We start from the raw sequence: 27404 nt of genomic DNA on the forward strand, positions 1-27404 counted from the left end.
CGTGTGCAACTCCCTTCACCTGTGCAGCCCCCTGTGCTGCTTCCTTTGCATGTGCAACCCCTTGCACTACTCCCTTCACGTGTGCATCCCCCCACACTGCTCCCTTTGCATGTGTAAGTACCTGTGTGTGCAACCCCCTTCACGTGTGCAAGGCCCCACGCTGCTCCCTTCACGTGTGCAACCCCCTTTGCGTGTGCAATCGCCCACACTGCTGCCTTCGTGTGTGCATCCCTCATGTGTGCATCCCCCTGCACTCTGTCTTCATGTGTGCATCCCCCCACACTGCTCCCTTTGCATGTGCAAGTACCCGCGTGTGCAATCCCCCACACTGCTGCCTTCGTGTGTGCATCCCCCTGCGTGTGTGCAACCCCCTGCGTGTGCAACACCCCCCACTGCTGCTTTTGTGTGTGCAACCCTCTTTGCACGTGCAACCCCCGGCACTCTGCCTCCGTCCCTGCGTGTGCAACCCCCTGCACTGCTGCTTTCGTGTGTGCATCCCCCCGCGTGTGCCCCCCCACCCGCTCGCAGCCTCAGGCCCCGCGGGGCGGGCGGCGGGCGGGGGCGCAGCGCGGGGAGGGGGGAGGGCGGGGGCCGGGCCGGGGCGTGGCGCGGGGCGGGGCGCGGGGCGGGGCGCGGGGCGGGGCCGGCCCCCGCGGCGCTGCCATTGGCGGCGGGGCCGTGCCGGGCCGGGCCGTGCCGGGCCGGGGGAGGTGGCGGCGGCGCCCGGTGCAGCCCGCGGCCCCCCCAGCGCCCGGCGCGGCGCCGCGGCCCCGGCATGTCGCGGAAGAAGGCGGCTCGCAGCAAGGGCGGTGGGGCCGCGCCCTCCGCCGCGCTGCCCCCCGCCGCACAGGGCTCCGGCCGTGCCGGTACCGGTGCCGGTGCCCCGCGGGGCTCCGCGCCTGCCGCCCCCGAGCTGCCCCGCAGCGGCGGCGCGGCGGCCGGGCGGCCCTCGCTCAGCAGCAGCGGCGAGTTCTACGACCTCGCCTTCAAGGTGCGGGGATGGGGGGGCGGAGGCGGTAGCCCAGTGCCGGTGTGGGGTCCGTCGGGTTGCGAGGTCGGGTGCAGCCCTCCTGCAGCCACTGGAGAAGTTGCCGGCGTCAAGGAGCGGGCGGGCATCCCTCCCTGCCAGCCCCGGCATCCCGACCCTCTGCTGCTGCTGCTGCGGGGCCGGGCTCGGCGGGGCTCGGCGAGGCTGCCGGGAGCGGCGGGGCCGGGCTGGGCGGGGGGCTACCCCTGCAGAGCCCCCGGCAGCGGGGTTGCTTCTGCGGGACTTCTGCAAGTGATGACAAAAGGCTTCTGCTCGGACGAGTTGCTGTAACCTCCTGGGTCCTCTTTAACGAGGTAAAAAATCGCTGTTGCAAAGCGGGGGGACAGTATTCCTCGAGTCGTATTGAATCTGCTCCAACGGCCGCCGAAGGATCTCCAGCCTGCGCTTTCTCTGGAGGGCTCAGATGGCTCCTTCTCCCCCGCTTCAGGTTCTGGCGAGCGAGTCGCAGACCAGCTGTCCTCACACCCCCACCTCCATCGTGCTCCCCAGAGCGAGCCCCGCTCGGAGCTCCCAGAGCGGTTTTGGCGGAGGCCGCGGTGCGGGGTGACCCCCCTGCCTTTCTAGCACGACCTCGTAACCGGGCGCGGGGGATTCAGCCTGGAGGCGATGGTGTTTGCCATGGCCACTCCAGCCTTGGCACGCTGTGCCGGGAGCTCGGTGCCTGTGGCGAGCGGCACGGCTGTCGTTAAGGTTCGGGACATGGAGCAGGAGGTGACGGGTGTTCAAGAAGTGAATTTGGTGGCTTTGGTAGGCGGTCGGTCCTGATACAGCTGCAGTGACGGTTCAACAGCTTCCCTAAAATGGAGCCATCCCCATCCCCAATCATCTGATGCACACTGGTCCTTGACTCCTCGTGCTCGCCTCTCCCTGCCCAGGCTGGGGCTTTCCCTGGGGATTGTCGTCGTGGCGCAGGGATGAGCCAAACAAGGTCTTGGATGAGCCCAAACACACCAGGTAGCAAAAACCTCTGCTAACGGTCCAGCTGGTTTTGAACCAGTGACAGAGAGATATTGCTTCATATTTAGTAAAAACCTGGTTTATTAACCTGGTTTGTTAAACTTTCTCTCTCCTTACCCCTCTCGGGAGGCTCCCGAGCTCTGCCAGAGGCAGTGGCCCAACTCAAGTCCCGGGTAGGGGGCTGGATGCTGACCCCTGAGTCCTTGGCCTGAGCCTGGCCCTGGGGGCTGCTGCGTGCCCCAGCAGAGGTGTCAGCAGTGCTGGGCGGGGAGAAGCTGCTTTTCAGGGTTGCCCTGCTCTAGAACAGAGGTCTGGAAAGTTTAAAAAAATAAATACTACTATTTTGTATTAAAAGTTAAATACATTTATTTCCCCCCCTTCCCTTGGCTTTGCACAGATACATTCGTGGGCTTGCTGGCTCCCCTAACCCTGCTGTGCCAGAGCTTGGCGTGCGGCTGCGCGTGGTACTCCTGCGGGAGACCCGGTGGGTGATGGAACACCATGGCTGGATCACGGCCACCCACCCCTTTCCCCGGCAGTGCCCCCCTACCCCAAAACAAGTTACAGCTGTGGCCAGGGCTGCTGTTGCCTCTCGGGAGTCTGAGCTGCTGCATGGTGGTGGCGTCTGCTGCTTGTGATGGTTCCTGCCTGGGTTGGGTGACCCAGGGCAGCGCCTGCCTTAAAACCATTTACATTCAGTTGTGGGCTAGTGGCTTGTGGAAGGCTGATGACAGCGCTTTTGGGAGAGAGGGATCCCTGCCGTGGCAGTGTAAGGCCAAATCAGCGTGGGTGCAGAAGCTGGGCTGCATGGTCCGGGATTCCTTCATGGCGGGAAGCTGTTATCCTGCCGAGGGGAGCAGGGTCAGCAGCCCCGGGGGGTGGGAGGGCTTGTGGTTTGAGCGGAGGCTTTGGGGAGCTGCATGTGGGAGCAGCTTCAGCTCTGCCTTGGTTTCTTTGTGGCGGGGTGGGTGCCTGCACTATCTGCACCCAGGGTTGCTGCTGGGTGGGGAAACTGAGGCAGGCAGCACTGGGAGCTGCTCTCTCAGCATCTGCTGAGGACTGGGAGGGTGGCCGTGAGGCTGTGCGGGTCCTGCTACAGGAGCTTGCTTGCAGAGGGCAGAGTGCATCCCTAGAGTTGGCACTCATGGCTGGGAGCCCCCCCAAAGTCTCCCCGTGGGCAGTGGCACCCTCCAGAAAGCCCTACACGTGGTGGGGTGCAGGGTGTTTGGTGGGTGCACTGGGGACTGCGTGGGCCCTGCAGCTGTCACCGTTTTGGTCCCCTGGGCAGCACCTCTTAGGTTTTGGGGCTGTTTGTGCCCCCACAGGGGATCTGTTAAGTTGCTGGTCAGGGGGAAGGTGTCTCCAGTTCAGCCCGTGCTCAGGGACACACATGGTGCGGGGTGGGGATAATCCCGCTGTGGGTTCCCCCGTTCTCTCCCCCACCCTCCCCTGCATCCAAGGATGCTCTTGGATGTGTTTTTTCCTCCTCAGGAGTACGGGGTCTGCTGCCTGCTCCCAGGATGGGGCTTTTGGGATGGAGACGGGTAATGGCTGCAGTGGGGCTCCCTTCCCGAATGCCGGTGCCTAACGCCACCTGCCCTCCCTCCCTTGCAGGTGATGCTGGTGGGCGACTCGGGGGTTGGCAAAACCTGCTTGCTGGTGCGGTTCAAAGACGGCGCTTTCCTCGCTGGCAGCTTCATTTCCACGGTTGGAATCGATTTTAGGGTAAGTGCCTGGGGGGCTCCTTGGCCCCTGCCCATGTGGATGGCTTTCGCAGAAGAGTAACAAAACATTGCTCCGAGGACTTAAACCTTGTCATCCCAACCTGTGTCAGCTCCAGCTGGGGCATCTCAGGGCTGAGCAATCATCTGATGGCGGCAGCAGCAGAGCAGCCTCTTTGTTACCGCTTTGCACAAGGATGGGGGAGCATGTCCTCTGCTCTGGGCCCTGGGGATGATTCATGTAAGAAAAACTGCTGAGGCCTGAGCATTTGCCCAGTGAAAATATTTCCCTAAGTCTGTTTCAGTGTTCTATAAAAGTTGGTGGTTTTTTCATATAAAAAAAACAAAAAAAACCCCCAAAAAACCCCAAACCAAACACAAAAACCCCAAAAGTAAACCCAAATCCCCTGGAAACACCTCCTCAGCCCAGCTTTGGTATGCCGATGTGGGGTGCAGTGCCGGGGTGGCCCTGCTGTCTCTGGCACGGAGGGGATGTGTAGTGCCGAGAGGTCCCTGAGCTCTCGGAGCAGAGCTATTCTGTTGGCAGCACCTGGAGCATCCTGCTGCTGGTGCTGGGAGCCCCGAGGACAGTGAGGACAGCGGGGACCTGCTCGACAGAAGGGATAACATGGGGAGTGGGGGGCAGAAGGGGAGATACCTCATGTCCTGCAATGCCCTGGTGTGCACAGAGCATCCTTTGCCAGGTGGGAGCATCTTGGTGCCAGCTGGGGTCCTCAAAGCTGTGTCTCGGCTGCGGTTCCCTGGTGGTGCATTGCTGGGGAGCTGGGGCCGGGGGATGCCGTGGTCTTGGCAGCCCCTGGTGAAGGGGGCTGCAGTGCTGCCACGGGCACCCTGGGGTGGGACAGCAGAGCAACGGGGACGGTGACTTGACAGAGATGGCATCAAAGAAACCTTACAGCATCTGTGAAGAGCAAGCGAGGGAGTTTTTGCTGCCAGAGTGTGCCTGGCTGGGGTGGCTGGCCTGAGGATCAGGTGCTCCCTGTCCCTCAGCAGCTCCCCAGCCATCTGCTCTCCCCCAGACGGTGAGCTTGCCGCCCCCGAGATATCTGCCCGCTGGCACGGGCTCCCGGGGGTGGCTCGGCCCACGGGCCCAGGGACGTGCCCGCTGGCTGTGCTCTCTGCCATGCTGTCAGGGCACCAGCTGCGGCGTCTTGCCATGCGATGGCTTTTGGCTCCATTTTGGTGCTACGGTGGTGGTGCTGGTACGGGGAAGAGCTGGTGGTGATGCCACACACCAGCGTTGCATCTTCTTGCAGCCTTTTCTCAGCAGGATCCCAGATCTCCTCCTTTCTCGGGGGGGGGGGTCCGGGAGTTGGGTGTCTCTTGTAACCTGCTGTTTCGCCGGGGTGTGAATAATAACTTGCTGGTACAGTGACAAGTGGAAGAGATGAGGGACGGCTCAGAAAGCCTTTAGAAAAAAAGCTTCTTTCTTAAAGCTTTCTTCTCTGCAAATAAGCTTTTGGTGCAGAGTGATGCTGCGGGCTGCAGCAGCGGCTTGGTGAAGTTGGTAAATTGGAGTCCATGATTTTATACAAAGGTAATTACATGGTATTTCAGGTGTTCTTAAAATGAAAAGCGTTTTATTCCTGGTTGAAGTGATTGATACCAAGGGCAGTTATAAAATCCTGTGACTTATTGATTAGAGCACTGAAACGACTGCTACTGAGAAGCAATCAAATTAGGGTTAATTTACTTCTGTAATAGAGCTGCTAGAGCTACGTCGGTTTGAAATGGGCAGATTATACAGTGGGGAAGATCACGCTTATGCCCAAAACCTCATTATTGTCATATTTGTAAAGCACCCATAATTTTGGGAGGGACATGGAAATAGTTTTTTGATTGTACGTCTCCATTTCCATTAAGGTAATCCTGTTTGCAGGCGCTGTGCAATTGTGCCCCTCTCACCGTTTGCATCACGACGCAGGTGGAACTCTGGGGTGGTAACGCTGGAGGCTTCTGCTGCGAGAGCACGTTTTGGTTTTGATTTCTGTCTACCTAATAAAAAAACTGTGACATCGCAGCTCCTTTTCGCTAATCCCAGAATCTGGCAGCAGGTTTTCCGGTTGTGGCGAGCGAGGCTGTTTGTGACCATGGGCAGTTGTGGCTGGGGAAGGCGGTCGCGGGTTTTTTGCTGTATTCGCCTTGGACCGGTGCTAGAGGTGCTGAGCAAGCAGGGGGTGTTATTTCGGTGCATCAGGCTTTTTGGGGGGAGTTTGTGGTGGTCGCTGAGCCTTGCTGGTGGCAGGGGCTGCAGGGACCTCCCCAAGGCCAGAGCGTGCGGCAGCTGCACTCCGGTGCGCGCGTGACCTTGCTCGGCCGGGGGAGCTGGGAGCTGCTGGCACCCTGGGGAAGGGCTGGGGAAGCCGTGGGGATGGAGCTTCCCGGCTCCCGCTGTTGTTTTTGGGACTGTCTCTGCTCCTTTTGATGCTGGCTGGTCTCTGCAAAGCGCTTTGGGATGGGACAGAGCCACTTTGGGGGGCAGTCCCTGTTGCCCACCCAGCTGCTCTCCACCTCCTCTCCCAGTCCATCTACTGGTCCCTGTGGGCTTCAGGATCAACCACTTGTTTTTGAGGCTGTCAAACGATGAGATACATGCAAACCTAATGGGTTATGTAGGCCTGAGCAAATGTAAATGAATAGAAATCCATTTAAAATTAATCTGACATTACAATTCCTAGGGGCCCCCTTGGTTATTTCCCTCCTACTGTTTTATGTTAGGGAGAACCTCTCCCTCTCGCACTGTGTGTTTATCATCGTCTCTTAAACAAAGGAGGATGTTGATCTAAATTTATTTGGAAAATAAACTCCTGATACTAGGGAAATAAAGATAATTGTAGTATTAAAAAATGCATCAAAATGGTACCTACTGGCTTCTGGCTTTGGAGGTGCTGAGTCCTTTGGCTTTCCTTCCTTTGAGAACTGGGTTTATTGGAGGAGCATCTTCAGCTCCTCGGGAACATATCAGCCCTCCCAGTTCAGCCGGGGCAGTGCCAGGGTGTCCAGGGCACCGAGGGTTTGGCTGAGGCTGCGCTGCTGGTGCAAGCCCCCTCCTCACCATGGGTGCCGCTAGGGCAAGGCAGAGCCCTGGGGCGAGGGGTCCTGCTCTTGGTGGGGGCTTCGTCTGAGCAGGGGGCTCGCTTAGAGTGACAGAAACTTCTTTCTTTCTAGAGGGGAAACCCCCCCCGGCAGGGCAAACCCCTCTCTGCCTCCTGCGTCTCCATCGCAGGCACCACCTTCGAGGTTCCCAGCCATTGCTGGATAACGAGGGGGTTAATTATTCCCCACTGTGAGCCGTGGTTCGACTGTGCGGGAGCCGCTGTGGTGTGAGGTCTTCCCCTCCCCGGGGCTGGGGGGTCTCAGCAGGTGGGCAGCGGTGGGGCCAGTCTCCCCCCAGACCCACTGGGGAGGGCAGGAGGGGTCCTGCCTGCGCAGCTGCCCGGGCACGTTGTGCGTGCCTTCCTAACTTCATACGCTGGGATTTCAGGGAGAAGGGTCTCCTGGAAAAGAGCAGGTTTATCGCTCAGGGGTGTGAATCCCATTTTTCTCGGTGCTACTGAAGGAGCCGCCTGTTGCTGTAATTTTGGGAACGCCGCCGAAACCTTGACAGAAGTTAACGCTGCACAGCCAACGGTACTTCTGTCTTCTAACAGCCAACTAAGGGGAGCAATGTCTTGACAAAGCGAGAAACCAAAGAGCAATGTGTGCCCCCTCCCCACTGGCAGCTGGGCTCTGTGGGGCTGCCCCCCCTGCTCACAGACCCCCCCTGTCCCGAGCTTCGCAGGGTCGGGCGAGTTAAGAGCGTTGTACTAATTTGACCTGAAAGGAGAAGAACATAAAAGAAAAAAAAATTAAAGATGATCCTTTACCCCCTGGGAATAGGGGCTGGTGAATTCCTTTGCTTTAGCAGAGGAGATGGTTTCTGTGTTAATCGGTGGGATGAAACCATTATGAAGCGCTTTGCTGGTGGGGTTCGGAGCAGGGCGGCGTGTCTGTGCTTTCTCCAAGGTATGGACCAGTATCACTCCTCTCTTGCTGCCCCAGGGAGAGGGAGCAAACCGACATCCTCCTGGCACAAAGCATGCTCAGGTGCTGCGGGAGGAGAGAGCTTTGGCACAGCTTCGGGCTTCCTGAGCGGTCAGCTGGGCGCAGGGAGTCTTTCCTCTGAAGGCTGGGCTTTGGTGCCCACCAGTTTGCACCAGTGTGCCCAGGAGAGGTTTCTGCTGGTTGTAACCCTGCGGGGACGCATAGCTTCCCCCACCGCAGCTGCAGCCCACTCGGGCACAGCGAGCCAGCCGTGCTCCCTGCTCCAGCCTTGGCCGTGCCGCAGTTAATCTGCCCACTGGGACGGCTGCTGCACGCTGTAAATAAAAACTGTCACTGGTGACCCTGAGCTTTAAGGACTCTTGATTACATTCAGCCCTGTGCTGCTCTGAGGGTGGAATCAGCAGTACATAATATGTTTTTTTGCATAAGAGGCTTGTTGCATCTCTGTTTATTTTCTGTAGCGCGCGTGTGTGTGTGCGCGCACACCTTCCGTCGGCAAAACAGCAGCTGCTGGCTGCCTGCTGGCTCCCTCAGTGAGCCTAACTTCGCAGGAGGGATGGAAAGCTTTGTTCCAGCCACGCAGGGTGTGCAAACTAACCCTGGCCACGGTCTAGATTCGGCAAGTCTGGTCCTGGGTCTCCGCGCACTCAGGGGAGGGAGGTGCGGATGCTCTGAGCATCTGTGGGTCCCCAGCAGGTGCCTGCATCCCTGCCCTTGGGGTGCTGCCGCAGCCCAGCCTGCGGTGGTGCCTCCCTTTGAAGGGCTGGTGCAACCTGGAGCTGTCTGAAAGCCAGGGGCTGGCTTTTATCTTGGTGGTTGGCACGGAGCATTAGCAGGGCTAATTTTCCGATGGATCAATCTGGAAAAAGTGGGAGGGGATCTGCTTAGGCCAGAAGAAAGAAACGGAAATAAATTAATTCTAGCATGTCTTTCTATACAAAATTGGCCCTGAATGTTCGAGGGAAGGGCCTCTGGGCATCAAGCAGTGTTCAGCCTCTCCTGTTGGCACACTGCCGTGCGGCGTGGCAGCAGGGACTGCAGGCAGGTGGGTTTGGGTTGGTCCCCAGCGCTGTGAGCCCGAGCACCGCAGGGGACCCCTGCCTGCAGGGGAGGTGGCCTTCCCCTGGGAGACCTGGGTCACTTGGGCCAGATGCCCCTTGGCCGGGCTGCCGGGGCAGGAGCCGTGTGCGGGCACTGGCGTGGCAGGGCGGGCAGGGGGTGCCTCTGCGCCCACCTTGGCTACGGGTTTCCAGCAGCTTTTTGTCTGAAATCGGCTTGTTCTGCATCTCCGGTTACTGTATGAATTTTAATAGAAGCTGGTAGTTGATTTCATACTTCTGCCTTTCTCACTGTAAGGAAAGCTGGGCTCTGTGTGGCCGGAGGAGCTTTCCTGCAATGCTTTCCACCCCTTCTGCCCGGCATTGGGGGGGCAGGTGAGATGCCAGCACTGGTGCTGTAAGGACCAGGTGCTCTGAGCCCGGCAGCAGGTGAGGCAGATCCAGGAGAGCTCTCACAGGGAGGGCAGGCGCTTGTTAGCTGGAAAGCACCTTGATTTTATCGATTAATGTCGTGTCGGACTCTTAGGATGACAGCTTCTCCACAGCTGCTGCTGGTTCCTCTTCCCCGCTCCCAGGACAGGCTCTCGAGGGAGTAAATAACCATTTTTCCTGGGAAACCGAGCCCTGCTTTGCTTTCAGCTGCTGCTCTCCCTTGCAGAGGGACACAGCTTTGCAGTCAGTGAAGCCTGTCATTTGCATGCAGGGGCTCAGTTGCCAAGAGATGCTGTGAGCAGCACTGTGGCGGGCTGCACCCGCTTTCTCACATCTGCTAGTATTTTATTCATGTTTCTTTGGCTCTTGCATTTGAAAAATAATAAACCTCTTCAGTGTGCCCCAGTTCTGCAGCACACCGGTAAGCTGCAAAAACACCCGTGTGTTGGTGGGAATCCCAGTGGACAGCAGCCTCGATTCCTGCTTTGGAGAAGCCAAAAAGAAATAAGATGAATGTCTTCAAAGCAGGGAAGTGCTTGAGCTGCTCTTTAAATGAGCAGCTGGAGCGGCATCAAGACCCAGAGCCTGGTTAAGAAAAGTCTCAACCAGTTTGCAGGATGGTGTGAAGGTGCCTTCCCCGCTCCCGGTGCGCCGGGGGCTCTCCCGCCCCCTCGGTGTCTGGGAAACACCACCCAGAATAGCTCGGGTGTTTAATCCGGGTGTGAAATTTTGCATCCATTTCAGCTGAGAGCGACAGCACTGGGGATGTGGGGTTTCGTGGAAGATGCTTCTGGAAGGGCACTGGTGGCCTCCTGGTGCATGCTGACAGCTGGTGTCCCCACGGGTCTCTCCTGGTCCAGGATGGCTGGAATAAAAGGTGTTAGCTTTTATTTTAATAAAAGGAATTAGCTTAAACAGAGGGCAGGAGGTCTGGCTGCTTAGGAGCTGCAGAGCCAGGGCACAGGGATGGAAAAAACACACTTGGGAGCTGCTGGTGGAAGGAATTACATTGTAAAGCTGTTCTATAACCTTCTTCTGTATCCTCCTTGTTAGAGCTGTGCAGGAGCTCAAAACCCCGTTACAGGATGGGGACCAACGTGGTGCCAACTCAGCTGGAAAATGCAGCTCCTGCGCACCCGCAGCCTGTATGGAAAGCGTGAGCTGAGTCGCTTCCCGGGCCCTGTAGCATCTCACCAGAATGACTTAAGTTCTTATCCTTTCATTTTTTTTCAAGGCCAGTTGTGCTGCAGCACAGAGGCAGGTTGCAAAGCGGTGCCTGGGCACGTGTGTTGCCACTGCAGTGTCCCCTCCCTGAGCCACCAGCTCCCGTGGTGGCCAGGCCATCAGCAGGGGCAGTCCTGGCTGCGTGGGGCTGGTGACATGCGTGTCCTCTGTCCTTGGTGTGGGGATGCCACCGTGCTGTGGGGACAGCTGCCTGCCCTCCCATGCCTTTATCATTTTTCTCCCTTTCCTGCAGCGGCGTGGGAAGGGAAGTGTTGCTTCATTGTTGTAAGTTTTTGGTGGCAGCTCGGTGGCCGCGCTTCAAACTGCCTGGTGAAGAGTTGGGTATGGGTGCGGGGTGATGGACTCGCTCATGCAAGCATCCTTGCTGCAGCACCCATCTCCCTGGGGGAGGGTGGCTGCAGTGGAGCTGCTGCTGGGGGCCCCTCTGTGGCAGCTGGTGACATTTCCCCACGTCTTTGGGGGTGTGGGTCAACGCCCCGCTCCCCACTTTGCTGCAGCGCAGCAGGCTCCCTGCGCAGGAGCGGGGTGAGGAGGAGGTTGGTGCTGGAGGAAGGCTGTGGGCGCACGGATGCATTGTGCCTGCACCTCTCTGGATGGTCCCAGGTGAGGAATTGGCTCTGGGGTGGCCAGTTCAGGTGCTGGAGCATCAGCTGCCCCAGTGCAGAGCCAGGCATTACACTGGGTCCACCCGTGGTGCTGGGGCCTGGGAGGGAGCATTTTATAGCCAATAAAACATTTAAATGGCTCTAGAGTAAGTCTAAATGGTTTGAATATTTAATGGAATAGATTTGGCTTAATTTCACTTTCATCTTTTATTTGCGATAAAATACTGAATTCAGCTGTGCAGAATTGGGTTTTTCTTTGAAAACGGAGGGAAGGTGGCTGGGCTCGTGGGGCGGTGGGCTTTGGGGTGCCTCTGCCCCCCACTGCCACCTCCATGATGGGCATTTAGGGGCATCCCTGCCCCACGGCTCTCACGTGGCTCAGCCCCCGTGATCCCCTCTGAGCTCTTGCTGCCTCTCTGCTGAGCTGCTGACTCATTTCATTACCACTGATTAATTATTTGCCCCCAGCCGGCTTTGGGTGGATGCTGGTGATCTCCGTGTGCACGCGGGGAAGAGTGATGTGCCAGCCCCGGGTTTGGCAGTGCTGGGAAGGGCTGCAGCGGGATGTCCCGAAATGCTGGTGCAGGGTGAGCTGTGCCTGCCGAGCTCACCAGGTGCTGACTGTGCATCATCCTTCCCTGAAACCCCTTCACCCTCTTCCCAAGGAACCGCTTTCCTCCTCATGTCTGCAAAGGCTGCAGAGACATGAGCTGTGGAGGTAGGGGCCAGGTCGGTCCCACCCATGGGGCTTTTGTCGGGCTCTGCAATGGTAACGCTGAGCATCAGCATGGCAAATCAAGGGCAGCAATCGGCTGCTCCGAAGCTTGGAACAGCGAGTGCCAGGTGGGAAAAAAAAGGAAAAAACAATCCCATCCAAGAGGATTGGAGCTGTGTTCATGGTGGAAGGAGCCGCCACATGTTGTGTGTCTGGGCAGTTGTCCTCTTGTCCTTGGCTGGCAGTGGGGGGACGGTGTTCCTATGGTGATGGGGAAATTTAGGGATCAAGGGCTCATATACCTGCAGAGCCCTTGGAAGCAAAACATTTTGTTGGTGGGGCCCCACGCACAGCCCAGTGAGAAGGGGAGCAAAGCCGCGGTGCTGCTGGCTGCATCCCGGAGAGGTGGGGCTGCCCCTGCTCCCCGGGTGAGGGGTCTCCAGCGGAGCGGTGCCGCTTTGGTAGTCTAACAGAGGCATACAGCATTTTCTATCAGAGTCATTGCCCTGAAGAACTGGAGAACCTCTCAAAAGCAACAGCAAATATTAAATCTTTATGCTTGCATTGGAAAAAGTATTTTTCCCTCATCATAACTGATATGTGTTGGGAGATTGTGGCCCTTCTGCTTTACAGGGTGATGCCCGTTACCCTCTGTCCATGGCTCTCGGGGCAGGGAGAAGCCTGACAAAGGTCTGGGGGCCTCGGTGCTGCTTCAGGGTTTCAGCCTGGAGAGGGGGTTTGTGGTCTGGGGTCAGTGCTGCCTGCAGGTGGGTCAGCAGGCAGGAAAGCTTGTCTTCTAGGGGCTGTAAGGCCAGCAGCACGTTTCTGAGGATGCAGCCGGTCCTGTTGTGAACACCTGGACAGGCTTTGTTTCATTTTGCTTGGGGGTTTTGTATTTAATTTGTTGAAAGGAGGGGAGCTGTGCCCAGCTGCATCAGTGCAGCCAGACCTGCCTGGGTCTGACTCTGCGGAGCGGCCTGCCTGTGGCCAGCCAGCCCTCGGCAGCCCTGGTCCAGCCTGCCCGTGTCTTGGGATGTTCCCCTTCTCCCTGCCAAGCCGTGATGTTCTGGGTCCAAGTGACACGCTGGGGAAATGGAGGCTTTGGCTTCTCCAGCTTTGCTTGTGCGAACGTACGTCGCCACGGCAACCGTGCGGCTGCCCCCCCTCCCCCCCCCCCCCCGCCATCCGACACGCATCATTTTATGGCATTAACACGGTTATTAGTGAGCCGTTGCCGTGTGTGATGTGTGCCTGTGGTGCGATGTGTGCCAGGAGCGAGGGGTTCTGCCCCAGTGCCGATGCTCCTGCTCCTCCTCAATAATGGGGCTGGACCGACCTTGGCTCCTGGTAGTGCCAGGGAGAGCAGCTGGTGTCGGCACGCCTGTGCCCTTTGCTCTCAACCTTGAAACAACTCCCTGTTAATGATTTTATTTTTTTTTTCTTCCCCCCAAAGCCAAGTGTAGGAGGCTGCTGGAGGCATCCAGAGAGTCCCAGCCCCCACGGTGAGCTCAGACCCCCACTGGCAATGACCATTCCCTCTGTTGGACAGTGATGCTGAATTTGATCCAAATTGCTGGGTTTTGCTTCCCTTATGCCGCTCGACGGCAGCAGGTCCCCGCCAGCGCCTCTGTGCCTCACTGCTTCCTCTGAGCCTGTGACTAAGAAAAACACAACTTTCGTGGCTGGATGAATAATTCAGCCCAGTCTCGGTGCTGCGGCGTTTGTAGCAAAGACCCTCTCTGGGGAGCCCCTTGTTGGAGGGGGCTGGTCCTGGGATGAGCATCCATCCTGCAACAGGTGTTCAGTGCCCCAGGTGGTGCAGGGTCAGTCCAGTCCCTTTCCTGGGTGCGCAGGGAGCCCTTCCCACTACTTGTGCAGCCAGATGGCTGGGCTTTCATTTGTTTGGTTTTTTTTGCCCCCCCCCCCCAGTCTTAAGCACACTCGGCTCTTGGGGGCTGCAGGGCAGTAGCTGTTTCTCCGGGGTTGATGGCATCATTTCGCCAGCATGGCTGGGTACCTGCCCTCCCACCCCACTGGCTGCAGAGCCCCCGCCGGCTCACTGCGTTCAGCATTGCCCCGTTTGCCGCGTGCCTCAGCGGAAACACCGAGGGATTGTTGCTACTCTCAGTGTCAATTTTTAGAGCGCGACGCGGGTTTTGGCAGCGGCGCCGGCCAGCCCACGCAGCCCTAAGCTGTGCCAGCCTCGGGGAAGGACTGGCAGCGGCTGGGTTGGCAGTGTTGCGGCTTTCTGGGAGCGAGCCCACCGTGCCGTGTGCCCGTGCACCCCTGTGGCACCAGCATGGCAGCGCTGGCCCCTCCAGGCTGGGCAGAGCAGCAGGGCAGGGCTGGGAGGGGGACCCCAGTGCTGTGACGGCTGTGCCATGCTGCCCTTGGCAGCCATCACCAGTTGCATTTGTTTTCTGCTGTAACCGTGCATTCTTGGGTGTTTCCATAAGGTCTGAGGGGCTGTGGGGTGCTCGTGCTCACGGGGTGTGGAGGGAGCGGGGTCGGGGCTGTGCAGCATCTCAAGCCGTCACGCTGTGGGTGTGGGCTTCCTTGGGCTCCCGTGAGTCAGTGCTTTCGGAAAGAAAAGCGTTCCCGGGAGATCACGCATCCCAGGTTTCAGATGAGTGGGCTTTTCTTTTTCCTCTAAGTGCCGAGGCAGACGTGACCTGAAGCCAGCCCTGAGCCCTGCAGGCACGCTGTCCTCCCACTCAGGAAGCTCCTTCCCCAACTCCTTCCCTAGACCTGCCAGTTTGCCGACACGGCTTGGGAAAATGTGGCTGATGTGATGGGACCAGGGCAGGGCTGGGAATTGCTTCCCAGTGAATCCTGCTGCACTGTGTTTGGGAGAAGGGATGCTGCCGTGCATCCTCGTGGTGTATACCGGTGGTGCCTTGCCACAGGGCATCCCTGCAGTCCATCCCTGCAGTGTATTGCCATGGAACATCTCTGTGGGGCATCCCTACAGCCCATCCCCGCAGTGTATTGCCATGGAACATCTCTGTGGGGCATCCCTGCAGCACATTGCCACGGTGCAGGCACAGCAGCAAACAGCAGTGGCAGAACTGGGGGAGCCAGAGCCCTAAGAGGGGTGACCCCACTTTTCTCTGCCCCAGACCAGAGGTTTGTGTTGTGAGGAGGGGGAATAAAAGAAGGAGACCGTCCTCTCTCCCTGTCCCTGCTGTTACTGCGGTAGGTATGTGGTGCTCTGCTAAACAGCAGCATGTGCTGGGATGCTCATTGCTGCTGCCTCTCCTCAGGCTTTGCTGACCCAAGAGAGCTGCAGGGCTGGAAACACCCAAAATGTGCCAGCACAACGGCGCTGGAGCATGATCTGCTGCAGGGGACAAGCACTCCCAGGCCTGAGCGTTGTGCTTGGCATTCTGCTGCAGCACCTTTCCTGGGAAGGGACCAGCTCCTGCAGCATCACCCCGCTCCGGGATGCAGAATATGCACAAAAATTGAAGAGCGGTGCCAGCCGTGGTCCTGTGCCATGGTGCACAGCACTGAGAGCATTCAATTTAGTGACGAGGAGCTGAACTTGGAGAGCTGGGTCTTGCCCCAACAGGGGTGCATGCCGTACCCCTTTGCGTCAGGGTGGATCGCAGCTCAGTGAGGCAGCTCCCTGCAGGGCCGCGGTTCGGCAAGTGGGATTGTAGTTCAGCCCGAACTTTCTTAAATACATTAATGTGCTGCACCGATAAATGTGCATGAATTAATGTGAGAAGTACTTGACAATGCCTAAAATAACTTAATTCCCGAGCAAGCGTTAATGCATGGCAGATGTGTTGTTCCCTCCTGAATAATACACGCGTGAGGTCAAACCGCTTGCAAAGGCTCGGTGGGCTGGCAGTGCCGGGGGTCTTGCTGAGGGAGGGGAGCGGGGAGCGGTGCAGCGCCGGGGCCCGGCTGACTCTCCAGGGAATCAGCCCCGCAGCTCGGCACAGATGTGGGAATCCTCTCTGGAGGACCGGCCGCTCGGGCTTGAGTTGCTGGCTGCAGTCGAGCGTTTCGAGGGATCTCCCTGGTGCAACAAAAAAACAGAGGCACCTGTGTGTGGGTTTTGGTTCCGTTTTATTTGCCAGCGCCTGTGCCTGCAGCAGCGCGGGGCTGTCCGGGAGCACGCTTGCCCTGCCTTCCCAGCCTGGCGCTGCCGCCCGCATCGCCCGGTGCCCGCGGTGGGAGGATTCCGGCTGTTTCACCTCCCCGGGTGATTGCCCCGCACGGTCCTGGCTTGCAGCCGTGCTCTGCTGCCCGGCACAGCCTTGCCTGGTGCTGGGAGCACAACCACTGGCGTTGGTTTAACCAGACTGGTTTGCCTGACTGGGGTGGTTTTGGCAGCGCAGCGTGGAAGTGCTGGCGCTGTGCCGAGCGTGCCACGCTTCCTCAGCACCTCGCTGTCTCCAGGGCACGTTTCGCCCTGGTGTGAGCGTGCCGGCACAGCACGGTCAGCACGTCCAGCATGCAAAGGTGACAGTGACCCTGCGGTGACAGGGGCTGCCCACGCTTCTCTGCAGATTTTCATCTGGTGTTTTCTGGGGAACGTCTGCACTTAGGGTGTCAGTTTGCCAGCGGGAGCTGTGCTAGTTTTAGGGTCGGTTTGGTCACTTGGACTTTGGAAAGAAACCACAGGGCTGAGGGGGGGTCCTGTGCTGTGGGGAGGGGGCCGGGGCTCACCGCGCTTCAGCCCTTGCTGCCACCGCCCTGCCCCGTGCACCAGAGCTGCTGCACCGTGGCAGAAATGGGCTGGGGCGTCCATGAGCACCAAGGCCTGACATGTGCCATTCCGCGGCGCTCACTGGACTCGTGCGGACTTTAGAAAATCCCATTGCAGTTGTTCAGTTACTCTCTTTTCCTTCCATCCTTTGCAGCTGGACTCGGGTTTGCTGTGCAGCAGGAGCTGTCTGCCTTGGCTGCAGCTGAAGGATGTGTGTGCATGTGTGTGATAAAAAGCTACAGATTCGTTTGTCAGGTTTTCGGGGAATTTTTTTTTTATTTTGTATTTTTTTTAGGGATGACAAGTGCTATTCAATAACGCTCTTTGCAATGTTGCCTGCAGAAGATGCTGTGTTACTGCCAGATGCTGCCAGGATGTTTGCTGCTGGATATTGAGACCTGATTTTTTTTTTTAATTGGATTGCAAAAATCTTCTCTGAAACTTTGGGCAGGTTTCCATCCCTTTAGGTGCCGTCCCTCTGATATGAAGAAGCCCTGTAACCTGCAGGTACAGGTACAGCTAATTGCACACACCATGCTGCGCCGTGCACGGCAGATCCTGGTGGCTGGAAGCGCCGAGCCTTTCTCGGCAGCATCTTCCTCCCACCACGGTGACCCCACTGCCTCCAGGAGAGCTGTGTTTTATAGCCAGGATCATACCGAGGGCAGGCAGGGCTGCCCAGAGGGCTGCTTTTGTAACTCCAAAACCAAATTATGATATTCTTTAGACAGAGATAAGCCAAATGGTAAATGCTTGGACCAAGCATAACACCAGGAAAAATTAATCTTTCCTAATGGAAGTGAGACAGCTGGTGCAGGGCTCGAATGCAATTCCTGGGACCCTGCGGCTGGACACAACTAGGCTGAGTCGAGATCACGTCCCCTGCTTTCTGGGGTGGCTTTTCTGCAGGGATCGTCCTATCTATCATCTTTGGAGGTGGTGGAGGATGGAGCATGTGGGGCCAGGGTGCATAGCCCGTGGCTGGCTGTGGTCACGGGGGCTGTGGCAAGTGTGAAGCACAGGGTGGAAGCCCGGGAGGCCAGTGAGCAGTGAGGCAGCTGGGGTGGGAGCGCTGGGTACAACGGCACTTCTGGCACAAGGACTGGCTTCTTCGACGTAGAATTGTTTAGGTTGGAAAAGGCCTTTAAGATCGTAAAACTTGTGCAAGGCTTTATTTCCCCCCCAGATTAAACAATTCCCCATATAACAGTAATTGATGACCTATTTTTCATTCTCATGGCATTGACAGGCGCTGTGTTTGCTGTAAATGAGAAATGATATCGCAATAAATGCTCTGTAGAGATTCCTGTTCCGCTTTGCAGTGCAGTATGTCCTTGATGAAGAAAATGAAGATAAATACGTTGAGCGCCACGTTACTTATTCTCGGCATTGGCACAGGTCTGCGTGAGCCATCACTGCCCCCTTTGTTTCCAAGGCTGCCTGGTTTAGAAGTAAGCACGAATAATTTTAAAAATATCTCTTCTATTATAAAGTAAAAAAAAAAGAGATGGAAGGGGTGAGTAATGCAACCCAGGGTGGTGGGGGAGCTGCCACAGCCCGGCCCCAGGTGGGGAGGGGGGATGCAGCCGTGGGCTCCATCCAATGCCGGGACCCGAGGTCCCGGGAGCTGCAGGGATGGGCTGCAGCCTTCCTCTGCCTGCTCCTTTTTGGTGGTGTGGCTGGTCTCCAGGGCAGCCGTAGCAGATCCTGTCTTGTGGATTTTTCAGGGTGGAAGCCCCAGTTTCCCTAGCTGCCTGTGGGGCTGGGGGCACAGGCTCGCCCCAGCGTGGTGGGGACGTCTGAAAGCCTCGCACGGCCACGTCTCCTGCCTGTCGGGCTTAAAAGCGTCACTAGCCTGAGCCTGGTCTGGCTGTGCCTACTCGAAGGAACTGTGCCCTTGGTCATCCCAGGCACACTCCTTGCTGTTCAGGGGAGCAGCCAGGCTGGGGAATGAAGCATCACCCACCCCACTCGGCTCCACCAGTGCCGGGAGCTGGCTGGCTGCAGAACACGGCTGCCACGGGCAATGCCAAGAAGCAGAGCCTGACTTTATTTTGAAATCCATGATCCTAACCAGATCCTCTTACCTCTAATCTGTCCCTAAGACAGGGTTCTCTTCTTGCCAGAAAAACCTTTTATTTGCAGACTGATGTGAACAGAAGATGATAAGTCACTAATTCTTCAGTGTGTCTGCTCTAACAAGAGCCTTGACTCTTATCTCCTGCAGGGATGGCAGCCAGGGAGATGTTAATAGTGTTTTAATGTAGCGGACATGGCTGGCTTTTGACAAAGACTACTGCTGCAGACGTCCCTCAGGGTTCGCTGGGTGCCACAGGGTGAGGGGAAGGGGCTGCACTGCCCATGGAGGTGAGGGGCTCTGCAGGGCGCGCAGAGGGTCTGTGCCCACCTGGAGACCGCAGGTTGGGGTGATTTATACAGGGCAGAGCTTGTGGCTTCTCCCACCTCGCCTGCAGCGTGTGGGGATGGTTGTGCCCTGGCCAGAACCCGGCATGCAGTGGGAGAGGGGTCACAGTGGGGTGACCCCTCGGAGGAGGAGGATGGAGGGCCAGCTCCAGCAGCTGAGCAGATCAGAAGTGCTGTCTGCTGCAAGGTGCCACGTTAGTCTGCTTTTTGTGGGGTCTGCTGTTGGCCTGAGTGGTGAGCACTGACACGCTACCGTTTCTGAAAGGATCTTGGCACCGGGAATCTGTGGCTGCGCTGGAGCATCTCTGCTGCAGGCAGGAGTGTGCAAGTCCTGGGGGGAAAAAAAAACAAGTCAGAAGTTTCTATTTTTAGCTGCAGAGTGCAAATGCACAGAGCTGCTGAGGAAATTAATCACCTGCCCTGGAAGATGAATGGTCAGGTTTTCTCTGTGGCCAGAGGATTTATGGGACGAGGCACAGGGAACCATGGTGGGGTGCACTGCCTCCCCGGGTCTCCCCAGGCGTCCCCAAGGATGCGTGCAGGGCTGCTTGGGCACATTGCTGATGATGGGACAGATGCTCCGCAGCTGAGGAGGAGGGTGATCACTGAAGATGTTTCCCAGTACCTGGGCCATCCTCCAGTGGAACTCAGAACGGCTGGAGCAGGGCCACATCCAGCCACACCGTGGCACATCCTTGCATCCATATCGCGTCCCTGCCCCACTCTCCCCATCCCCAGCAGCTTTCCGCAGGCTCCAGCACCGTGTCAGGCTGTTCTCTCCCCTCTCTTGCAGGGAATGTGCTTCTGAAAAGGGTTTTTCCCGAGCTGGGGGTGGTGGGCTGGCTGCATGCTCCAGCGAGGTGCTTCGTGGCCAGGAGGAACGCGTGCACTGCACCATGAGCAGCCCTGCCATACCGGGCTTTGAAATCCTGTGCGAAGTCAAGAGAAGAGCTTAGCGCTGCTTTCTTGTTGCTCTGGTCTCTGCTTATGGTTGCTGAAACTTAAATATTTATTCCTGGTCACTGATTGTCTTGCTGAACAGATCTTGATTTCGGAAGTGTTGGTCCTCAAGCAATATCATCTCCTGCTCTCATCCCTTCGGGTACCCCCCAAGCAGCAATAACAGGAGGTTTTAAAACCAGCTGCTGCCAGGGCAGTGGCACCAACAAAAGCCCCGGGCAGCATTTTCCTGGAGGTCGGGCTTTCTGTGGTGGCCTCGGGCATGGCCGTGCGTGGTGCTCGCCCTGGCACCGTGCCGGGCTGCCGGGTGCAGCTGCTGAAGCCCGCAGCTGGGAGTGCAGAGGCCAAACCTGCCGGGTGCCCCCCCGGGGGCCCTGGGCTCGTGCTGAGCTGCTGTCGTCCTCCCTGTGCCATGCCGGGGTTGTACCCAGGCTGTAAATAATGCATGGCTGGAGACTCAGAGAAGCGCCAGCTCCACAGTGGAGCCTGCTCGGATGGTCCATACCCGAGGCAGACCCGTGTCCTAGCATCCCAGCAACCCCCCTCTGGGCAGGCTATGTTGGCCAGTTTGGTTTTGTTTTGGGGTTGCATTTTGGTGGTTTGGGTTTTTTTTCGTTTTCTCAAATGAAAAGGAAATTTTCTCATTTTCAGTTTCAAAAATCACCCAATTTGGCTCCTTTAATTTTGAGGGACCAAGGTTTTACAGACCTGCTTGTAGCGAGGGAGCAGAAAGGGGGGCTGCTTCCGGAGCCCTGACCTTGGCGAGGGGCCGGGCTGTCCCTGAGCCAGTCTGCTGTGGCTGGAGAAGATGCTGAGCCACCAGGACCAGCTTGCTGGCAGCGGCACACACGTATGTGGGAAAACTTCAGGGTTTTAATGAGCAAATTTAATGCAGTGTCCTGCTGGTTTGGGCAGATTTCCACATCGATCCTTAATCTATTTTTGCAGCCACTTTTGGAGGTGGTGTTTGTCTGTCTGCTGTAGCCCTATCACAACTGCAGCCCAGTTCCTCTCAGCACAGGAGCATTTTGTGCACACAGAGGCAGGGGCTCCTTGGGCTTTGCCGAGTGGGAATTTGGATCCAGGTTTTGCCTTGGCACAGGACTGGGGTCCCCCAGCGTCCCTTCAGCCAGCTCGCCCCTGCTGTGCTGCAGTTCTTTTCCTGGGTTCCTAACATAAAGGGATGCCCAAAGTATTGCCCGCTCCCCACAGCGATGGGGACCTGACAGTGTGCACCCTGGTGAGGTTTGCTGAGTGGTGGCACTGCCAGCCCCGCAGCCCAGGGCACTGCCGCTAATTAACCCAGCCAGTGCCCAGCCGCCTTCGGTCAGGTTTGATGTATTTTCGCTAATGCAATTTTTTCCCCCCTTTTGCAGGAACTCGCCCCTGGTTGGCCGCAGGGGCTGCCTCCAAAGCACACTAATGACATTTGGCGGGGTTTTTTTCTTTCCATCATAAAAGTGCAGATGGAGGTGGCCAGGGGCCAGACCCCTGCCAGCACCGGGGATGAGCCTGCTGCGGCACAGGCGCTGGCACAGCTGCGGCCCCTGGCAGCAGCGACAGGGACGGGTACCCTCACCCCTGCCGGTACCCCGCAGCCCCGGGGTTCCTCTCCTCTCCTCTCCTCCTTTCCAGGCAACAACGCCAACAGTTTGGGGAGAAGCGGGGCTGCGGGCTGGGCGCACCGCGGTCCCTCAGCCAGGCCCCCAGCGCTGCCCATCTCCTCTCGCTCCTATGAGGCTGTGCCTGGGATGTGCCATCTGAGCAGCACCCACCCGCATGGGGGATGCTCTGGGGGGTGGGTGCTGGTGGGTGCTCCTGGGCAGCATCGCTGGAGCCAGCACCCATCAGAGGCGCCGGGGAGCCAGGTGAGGGGCTCCCCTGGTTGGAGCCTGAACGATGTCAGCAAGCAGCTTTCCATTTGTCAGATTAATTATGAAGTGAGCTAATCCATGTATCCAATTTAATTTTTAAGGCTTTTAATTAATGAGTTAATGCGTGGAAAAGCTTGGGGGAGGCCAGGCTGTCATGCGGTTGCTGACCCTGGGTTACAGTTTTCACCAGTGTGGGCTCAGGCGCCTGCAGTTGTGCCAGGAGGCACCGGTTGCTCCCGGTGAGGTTCACCAGCACCAGGGGAGCGGCATTACCCAAAGTGCAGCCACTCAGCAGTGCCTGGAGAGCCGAGCAGGGCAGTAGCCCAGCGGTGGGAGCATCGTCCACGGCAGGGTGCGTGTTTCAGGGAGCAGCAGGTTTTGCTCCACCGCGGGCACCTTTGCTCTCTCCTTTCTGCCTCCGACCCGCTGCTCTTGTGCAGTCGCTGGGGCGGGATCATGCCAGGGCTGCAGCCAGCGGCGCTCTTGGTGTGTTGCTAATGCTGCTCTTAATTGAGGACCATCTGCACTTGGCAATTTAATTTTTCCTGCATTTGTAAGGTTCCAGCTTTATTTATCTGACGTCCTGAGGATTATTTAACTTACGAGCATCATGTTCCTTCGACAAAGGCACTCCAGGCATTCTACTGCATCCCCTGCTAGAAGATATTTTAATAACATTGTTGACTCCCCAGGAAAAAGGGCACATTAAAAACTGAAATTGTGAAGGGCAACAACAGAGCTGAGTTGTGGGGGTGGCTTTCCTGCCCGCTTTTGTAGCGGGTGGCCTGCTGTGAGTATTACCTCTATTATGTTAAACTGTGCAAGATTGAGAATGAACCTTGAGCAGCACAACCGCTCTCCTTGCTGTTGGGCCTGGCAGTGTATTTCATGTTTCACTGCACTGACACACATAAGTCTTTTGTCTTTGGATGCTTATTGGTAGTTAAACCCCCCAGCTGTGCCTTTGAAGGGCTGTGAGCATGGAATTGAACTGCAGCTCCTTGAAAAAAAAACAGTAATAATTGGAAGCTAGAAAGTTTATTAGCCGTGGTGTGGGGGAAGACTTGGGCATCTGGTTCACGTGGCACTGGCGGGAGCTGCTGTGTGCTGCTGATGGCAGCCCTTGCCTTTTCCCACCCCACTCCTCCCACCTTCTGCTCGCCTTCTTCACTGCTGTTTTGCAGCTGCCCTGTGCTCAGGGGCAGGCAGGGATGCAGGCAGGGGTACAGGCAGGGGTGCAGGCAGGAGCTGCTGCTCTGGCTGGCTCTGGCTGTGGCTGCTGCCTGCAGGAGCATCTCTGCAACTGCTCACCCTGAAGCACTGCTCTCTTCTACACCCAGACCCTGGGGAATCCATTTTTTTTCCCCAGCCTGGTCCAGCAGCACCTGGGTCCACGTGCAGGCTTTAATTAGGTTTGAGCATTTCCCCCCACTAGAATGTAGGTCAGTCGCAATTAGTATGAATCCTGCTGCTGCCAGCTTTACTGTTAATTAAGTTCCTAAAGTGGAGGTCAGTGCATGAGGTGCAGCATCAGAGCTTCAGCGGTTTTGGCTGCTCACCTGGTGTTTTGTTGGGCTTGGCTGGTCCATGCTCAGGGCTGGGGCCATGTTCTCCCTCCCTCCCCCTGGCTCCCACTGGCTGGTCACCCCTGGAACATGGCCACACTGGGGACACGGCCGCACACCTTGGCACAGCCACCCCTGGGTGCGCACTCTCCTCCGAGGTGGAGGTGCTGGTGGGGCTGTGCAGGGAAGGGCACTTGTTTGGTGCTGGTTTTGATGTGAAGCTCCTAGTGTCCTTGTCTCTTGTCATCAACCATCACACCAAGTGTCCTTGTCACCTGTGAGGGCTGCTGGTGCTTGTGCCGAGATCCAGAGCAGCTCTGGGGCCAGTGGGGAAATGCGGAGTGTTTTCCACTCTCTGCAGCCCCTGGCATGGTCCCCGGCTGGTGGCTTGGCAGCTGGTTGCCACTGGTGGGGGACAGCATCTGGATGAGCATCGCACCGTGCAGAGCCCAGGGCTCCCAGCCCTGTACCTCACGGCATGTACCAGGACCTGCAGGCAGGACCCGGGGTTTTGGGGGACAAGCTGAGCTCAGACAGCAGATCTTCTGCAGAAAGTAAATCTGCCCTGTCTCACCCACAAAACGGCTGCCCGGCAGCATGGTTCTGTCTGCTGGTGTGCTCCTCTGCTTGGATTTTCTCAGCACCGTTCACTGTGGCCTGTGTTTCCACCCCGGGGATGGCTCGTGGCCGTGCTCCCCCAGGAGCTGGCGTGCCGAGGGGCCGGTGAGCACCTCGTGGCAGTGGGAACCCTCGGTTCGAAGTACTTTGAGCCTTCAGCAGCCCCGGCTTCGTGCCCTGGGCAAAGCCTCAGGTCTGTGCATGGGGCACGACAAGCCAGTCCTGAGCCCCCAGCTGGCTCCCCGAGTGCTTTTTGGCTCTCCCACCCCACAGCCTGGCTGCCTATTTTTACCGCTCCCAGGCTGTGAATCACTTTGCTCCCTCGTCTCAGTTGTTGCTTTTGAAGGTATTTATAAACCGTGATCGTCTCCCCTGCGCCTGCTTTAGCAGACTGTAAATTTAGCACTCTGGCTCACTCCTGCCCTCTCCTCCTCGCCCGTATCCTCGCTGTTTGGTGAGTGTAGATGTGCAAGAGCCGAGATGCTCCCTCTGCCCTAATTAAAGAAATCGAAACAGCAACAGGAGCCTCACCGGCACCGTCCTGGTGGGGTGATGCTGGGCACCAGCATCCCAAGGTGCCTGGTACTTGGTGCCGAGTGGCACGGGATGCGTGGGGCTGGCTCCCGGCACATGTGTGCTGCCGTTTGCCTGGGAGGGTTTTGGCGGCACTGGAGCTGGTGGTGTGGCCAGTGCTGGGGGCTGTGAGCCAGGGCAGAGCCCGTGCTCCTGCCGGTCGGTGCTGGGGAAGGCAGGGAGCAGGGCTGAGCTGGTGGAGCCCAGCCAGGCTCTGGGTAGTCCTGGCCGTCCCATGGCCATGTGCCTGCTGTGGAGTAAATGGGATTTAAACTGGTCATCACCAGAGCAGCAAACAGCTGCCCCATCCCACTGGTGCGCTGTTCCCTGGCTGTGTTTTCATCACGTCCTACTAATTACTGTGCTAATTTCTGTGGATCTAGCAGGCAAATTAATCTTTTCTCTGCTCCTTCCCCAGGGACCGCTGGATCTTTAGGATTGCGCTTGATTAGTATTTGGAGAGCCTGCTGCAGCTTGTCAGGCTGGCAGTCGCTCTGTGACACAGTCAGGATCTGTCCCCTGCCCTTGCTGGCCAGCACAGCCGCCCAGAGGGGCACGATGGGCTCCCCACCACGGCCCCACGCTGCTCCCTGCTCTGCAGGGCAGCTCCTGGTGCTCCCAAGTATCCCTTGGCTTTGGGGAAAGCCCCGCAGGGCAGCATGGAGGGGCATCTCCTCCTTCCCACCTTTCCTGCTAAAAACAAGCAAAACTGTGAGTGTGGGGGGAACAAAACCAGAGAGAAACCAGTGCTCATGGAGAGAAAAATGAGTATAAACGGCAGGAAGAGGAGTTATTTTTAAGTTGCTGACGGAATATGGAGTAGTTGGCTGTGCCTTTTGAAGGCCATTAAGATGGGATGCTGGTGCTCATTAATTTATTGCCAGAGGTCTTCTAGCCCGAGCCGCACGCTGCACTAAATCAGCCTTGCAGACGCGAGGGTTTAAGTATCCAAACAGATCTGTAGCTTGCAGTGGGTGCAGGGAATGAGCTTCTGGCTGGGCCAGGGTGCAGATGTCTCCAACAGGCACCGTGACCGATGTATGCGAGTTTAAAAAGCGGGGAGGGGAGTTCAGCCCGAGGGTTTGGGAGGAAATGCTGTCCGGGATGGGGGCCGGGGTGTGCACCTCCCCAGGGTCCTCGGCATCCCACAGCCATGCTTGCCCCTCACCAGCCTTTCCCTTCTCTTTCAGAATAAGGTGCTGACGGTGGATGGAGTGAAGGTGAAGCTGCAGGTATGTCCCTGTGGCCCCAGTAACAGCTCCCTCACGTCCCGTCCCCCCCGTCCGTCCCCCTTCCTTGGGTGTTTTGGGGCTGGCCAAAGCCCCTTGGCAGAGAGGCACCCCAGAAGCAGGTTCCCCATCTCCATCCTTTGCCTTTGCCTCTCCCACCCCAGGACAGCCTTATGAGCTGTTTCAGCTGCTCTGTCCCCTCGGCAGGAGCCAGCTGGGAGCTGGTCGGATCATGGCAACCCCCGTCCCGGCCCCCCTGCCCCCTCACTGCTCGGTGACTGCAGCTGGAGTCGGTGAGCCCAGAGCAGCACCTGCGGGGTTTGCCCAGCGTTTCCAGGCAGCTTCTGCTTTGGGAGAGCCAGAGGGTGGTGAGAGGGATGGAGATCCTCCGAAGGGATCCACATCCCCGGCTCAGCCTGCATCCAGCCTGCAGGACACACAGCAGGTTTTGTGTCCCCCCGCCCCCAGCCAGAGCGGCTCCAGCCCCACCTGAGACCCAACTGTTTCTCTGACCCCTTTGCCCGGAGCTCAATAAAGACATTAGCGCTGATCTTCCTCTGAGAACCACCGTAGCACTCTGCAAATGTATTGCTGCATTAAAAACTGATAAATTAAATTAACGAGTCCCCACACATCCATCTGCTAGATGGATTTTTCGATTAAGGAACATGTCGGGAGCCCTTTGCCATGCACCATCGTCTCCCCGTGCTGGGGAGCAAGGAGGTGCTGCTTCAATATTTGTTCCACTTGTCATTTTTCCTATTACACTCCCTAGAAGCAAAAGGCTGAAGAAGCTTCCTGGGGTTGCACCGTGCCATTGGGTTTGGTGCTGTTTTGGTGCCGGGCGGTCCCTCTGCCCGCCCAGCGGCGGGTCGTGGCTGACCCCTCTGCTCCCATCTGCCTTCCAGATCTGGGACACGGCCGGGCAGGAGCGCTTCCGCAGCGTCACCCATGCCTACTACCGCGATGCCCATGGTAAGCACGGCCACCCCGCTTCCCAGCTCTCGGGGCCCCGGGCCACCACTCCAGGCCAGGTGAGTCGGCAATCACCGGAGTGGTTTCCCCGTAGGGAGCAGCCATCAAGGATGGAGGAGCCTCTGCATGTCAAGGTGCAAACACCGGGAGTTTAAGGCGTTCCCTGTGGTAGATTTAAGCATGTTGCTTAAGATTTTACAGCAGGGACCTCAGCGGGGCTTTAAAACCGAATCCCCGGGCATGACCTGCAGTGGGGGAGGGGCACAGAGCTGGTGCTGAGCCATGGGCTTGGTCATGCTGCTGCCCAGCACTGGCACTGACGCTCCATCCCTCTCTCCGCAGCCCTGCTCCTCCTCTACGATGTCACCAACAAAGCGTCGTTCGACAACATCCAGGTACGGCAGCACGCCCCAGCGCCTGCCGCGTGTCCCTCGCCTGCAACGGGCTGGGTCGCAGTGGGTCAGCGCTGGGCAGGGGTACGTGCTGCAGGAGGCACATGCTGGGGGTCAGAGCCACAGTTGTTTCCAGAAGGGCTGTAGTTCATGCCGAGCACCTGTCTCACGGTGGGTCTGCCTACAAGGACACCAAAGGACAGGTGGAGAAGGTTTTCCCTTTCTCAG

General features: G+C 57.8%; 1 protein-coding gene across 1 annotated transcript in view; it reads left to right on the forward strand.

Annotated features, from left to right (window-relative positions):
• Window positions 1–681: 681 nt before the first annotated feature.
• RAB26 (RAB26, member RAS oncogene family) overlaps window positions 682–27404 on the forward strand; it is a 32877-nt gene continuing 6154 nt past the window's right edge. Inside the window, exons 1-5 of the mRNA XM_040593389.1 lie at window positions 682–991; window positions 3620–3730; window positions 25771–25812; window positions 26718–26784; window positions 27127–27179. Of these exons, the coding sequence (XP_040449323.1) occupies window positions 776–991; window positions 3620–3730; window positions 25771–25812; window positions 26718–26784; window positions 27127–27179 (489 nt within the window). The 5' untranslated portion in view covers window positions 682–775. The remainder of the gene's footprint in view (window positions 992–3619; window positions 3731–25770; window positions 25813–26717; window positions 26785–27126; window positions 27180–27404) is intronic.

Source organism: Falco naumanni, chromosome 4, assembly GCF_017639655.2.
Source record: "Falco naumanni isolate bFalNau1 chromosome 4, bFalNau1.pat, whole genome shotgun sequence".
NCBI lineage: Eukaryota > Metazoa > Chordata > Aves > Falconiformes > Falconidae > Falco > Falco naumanni.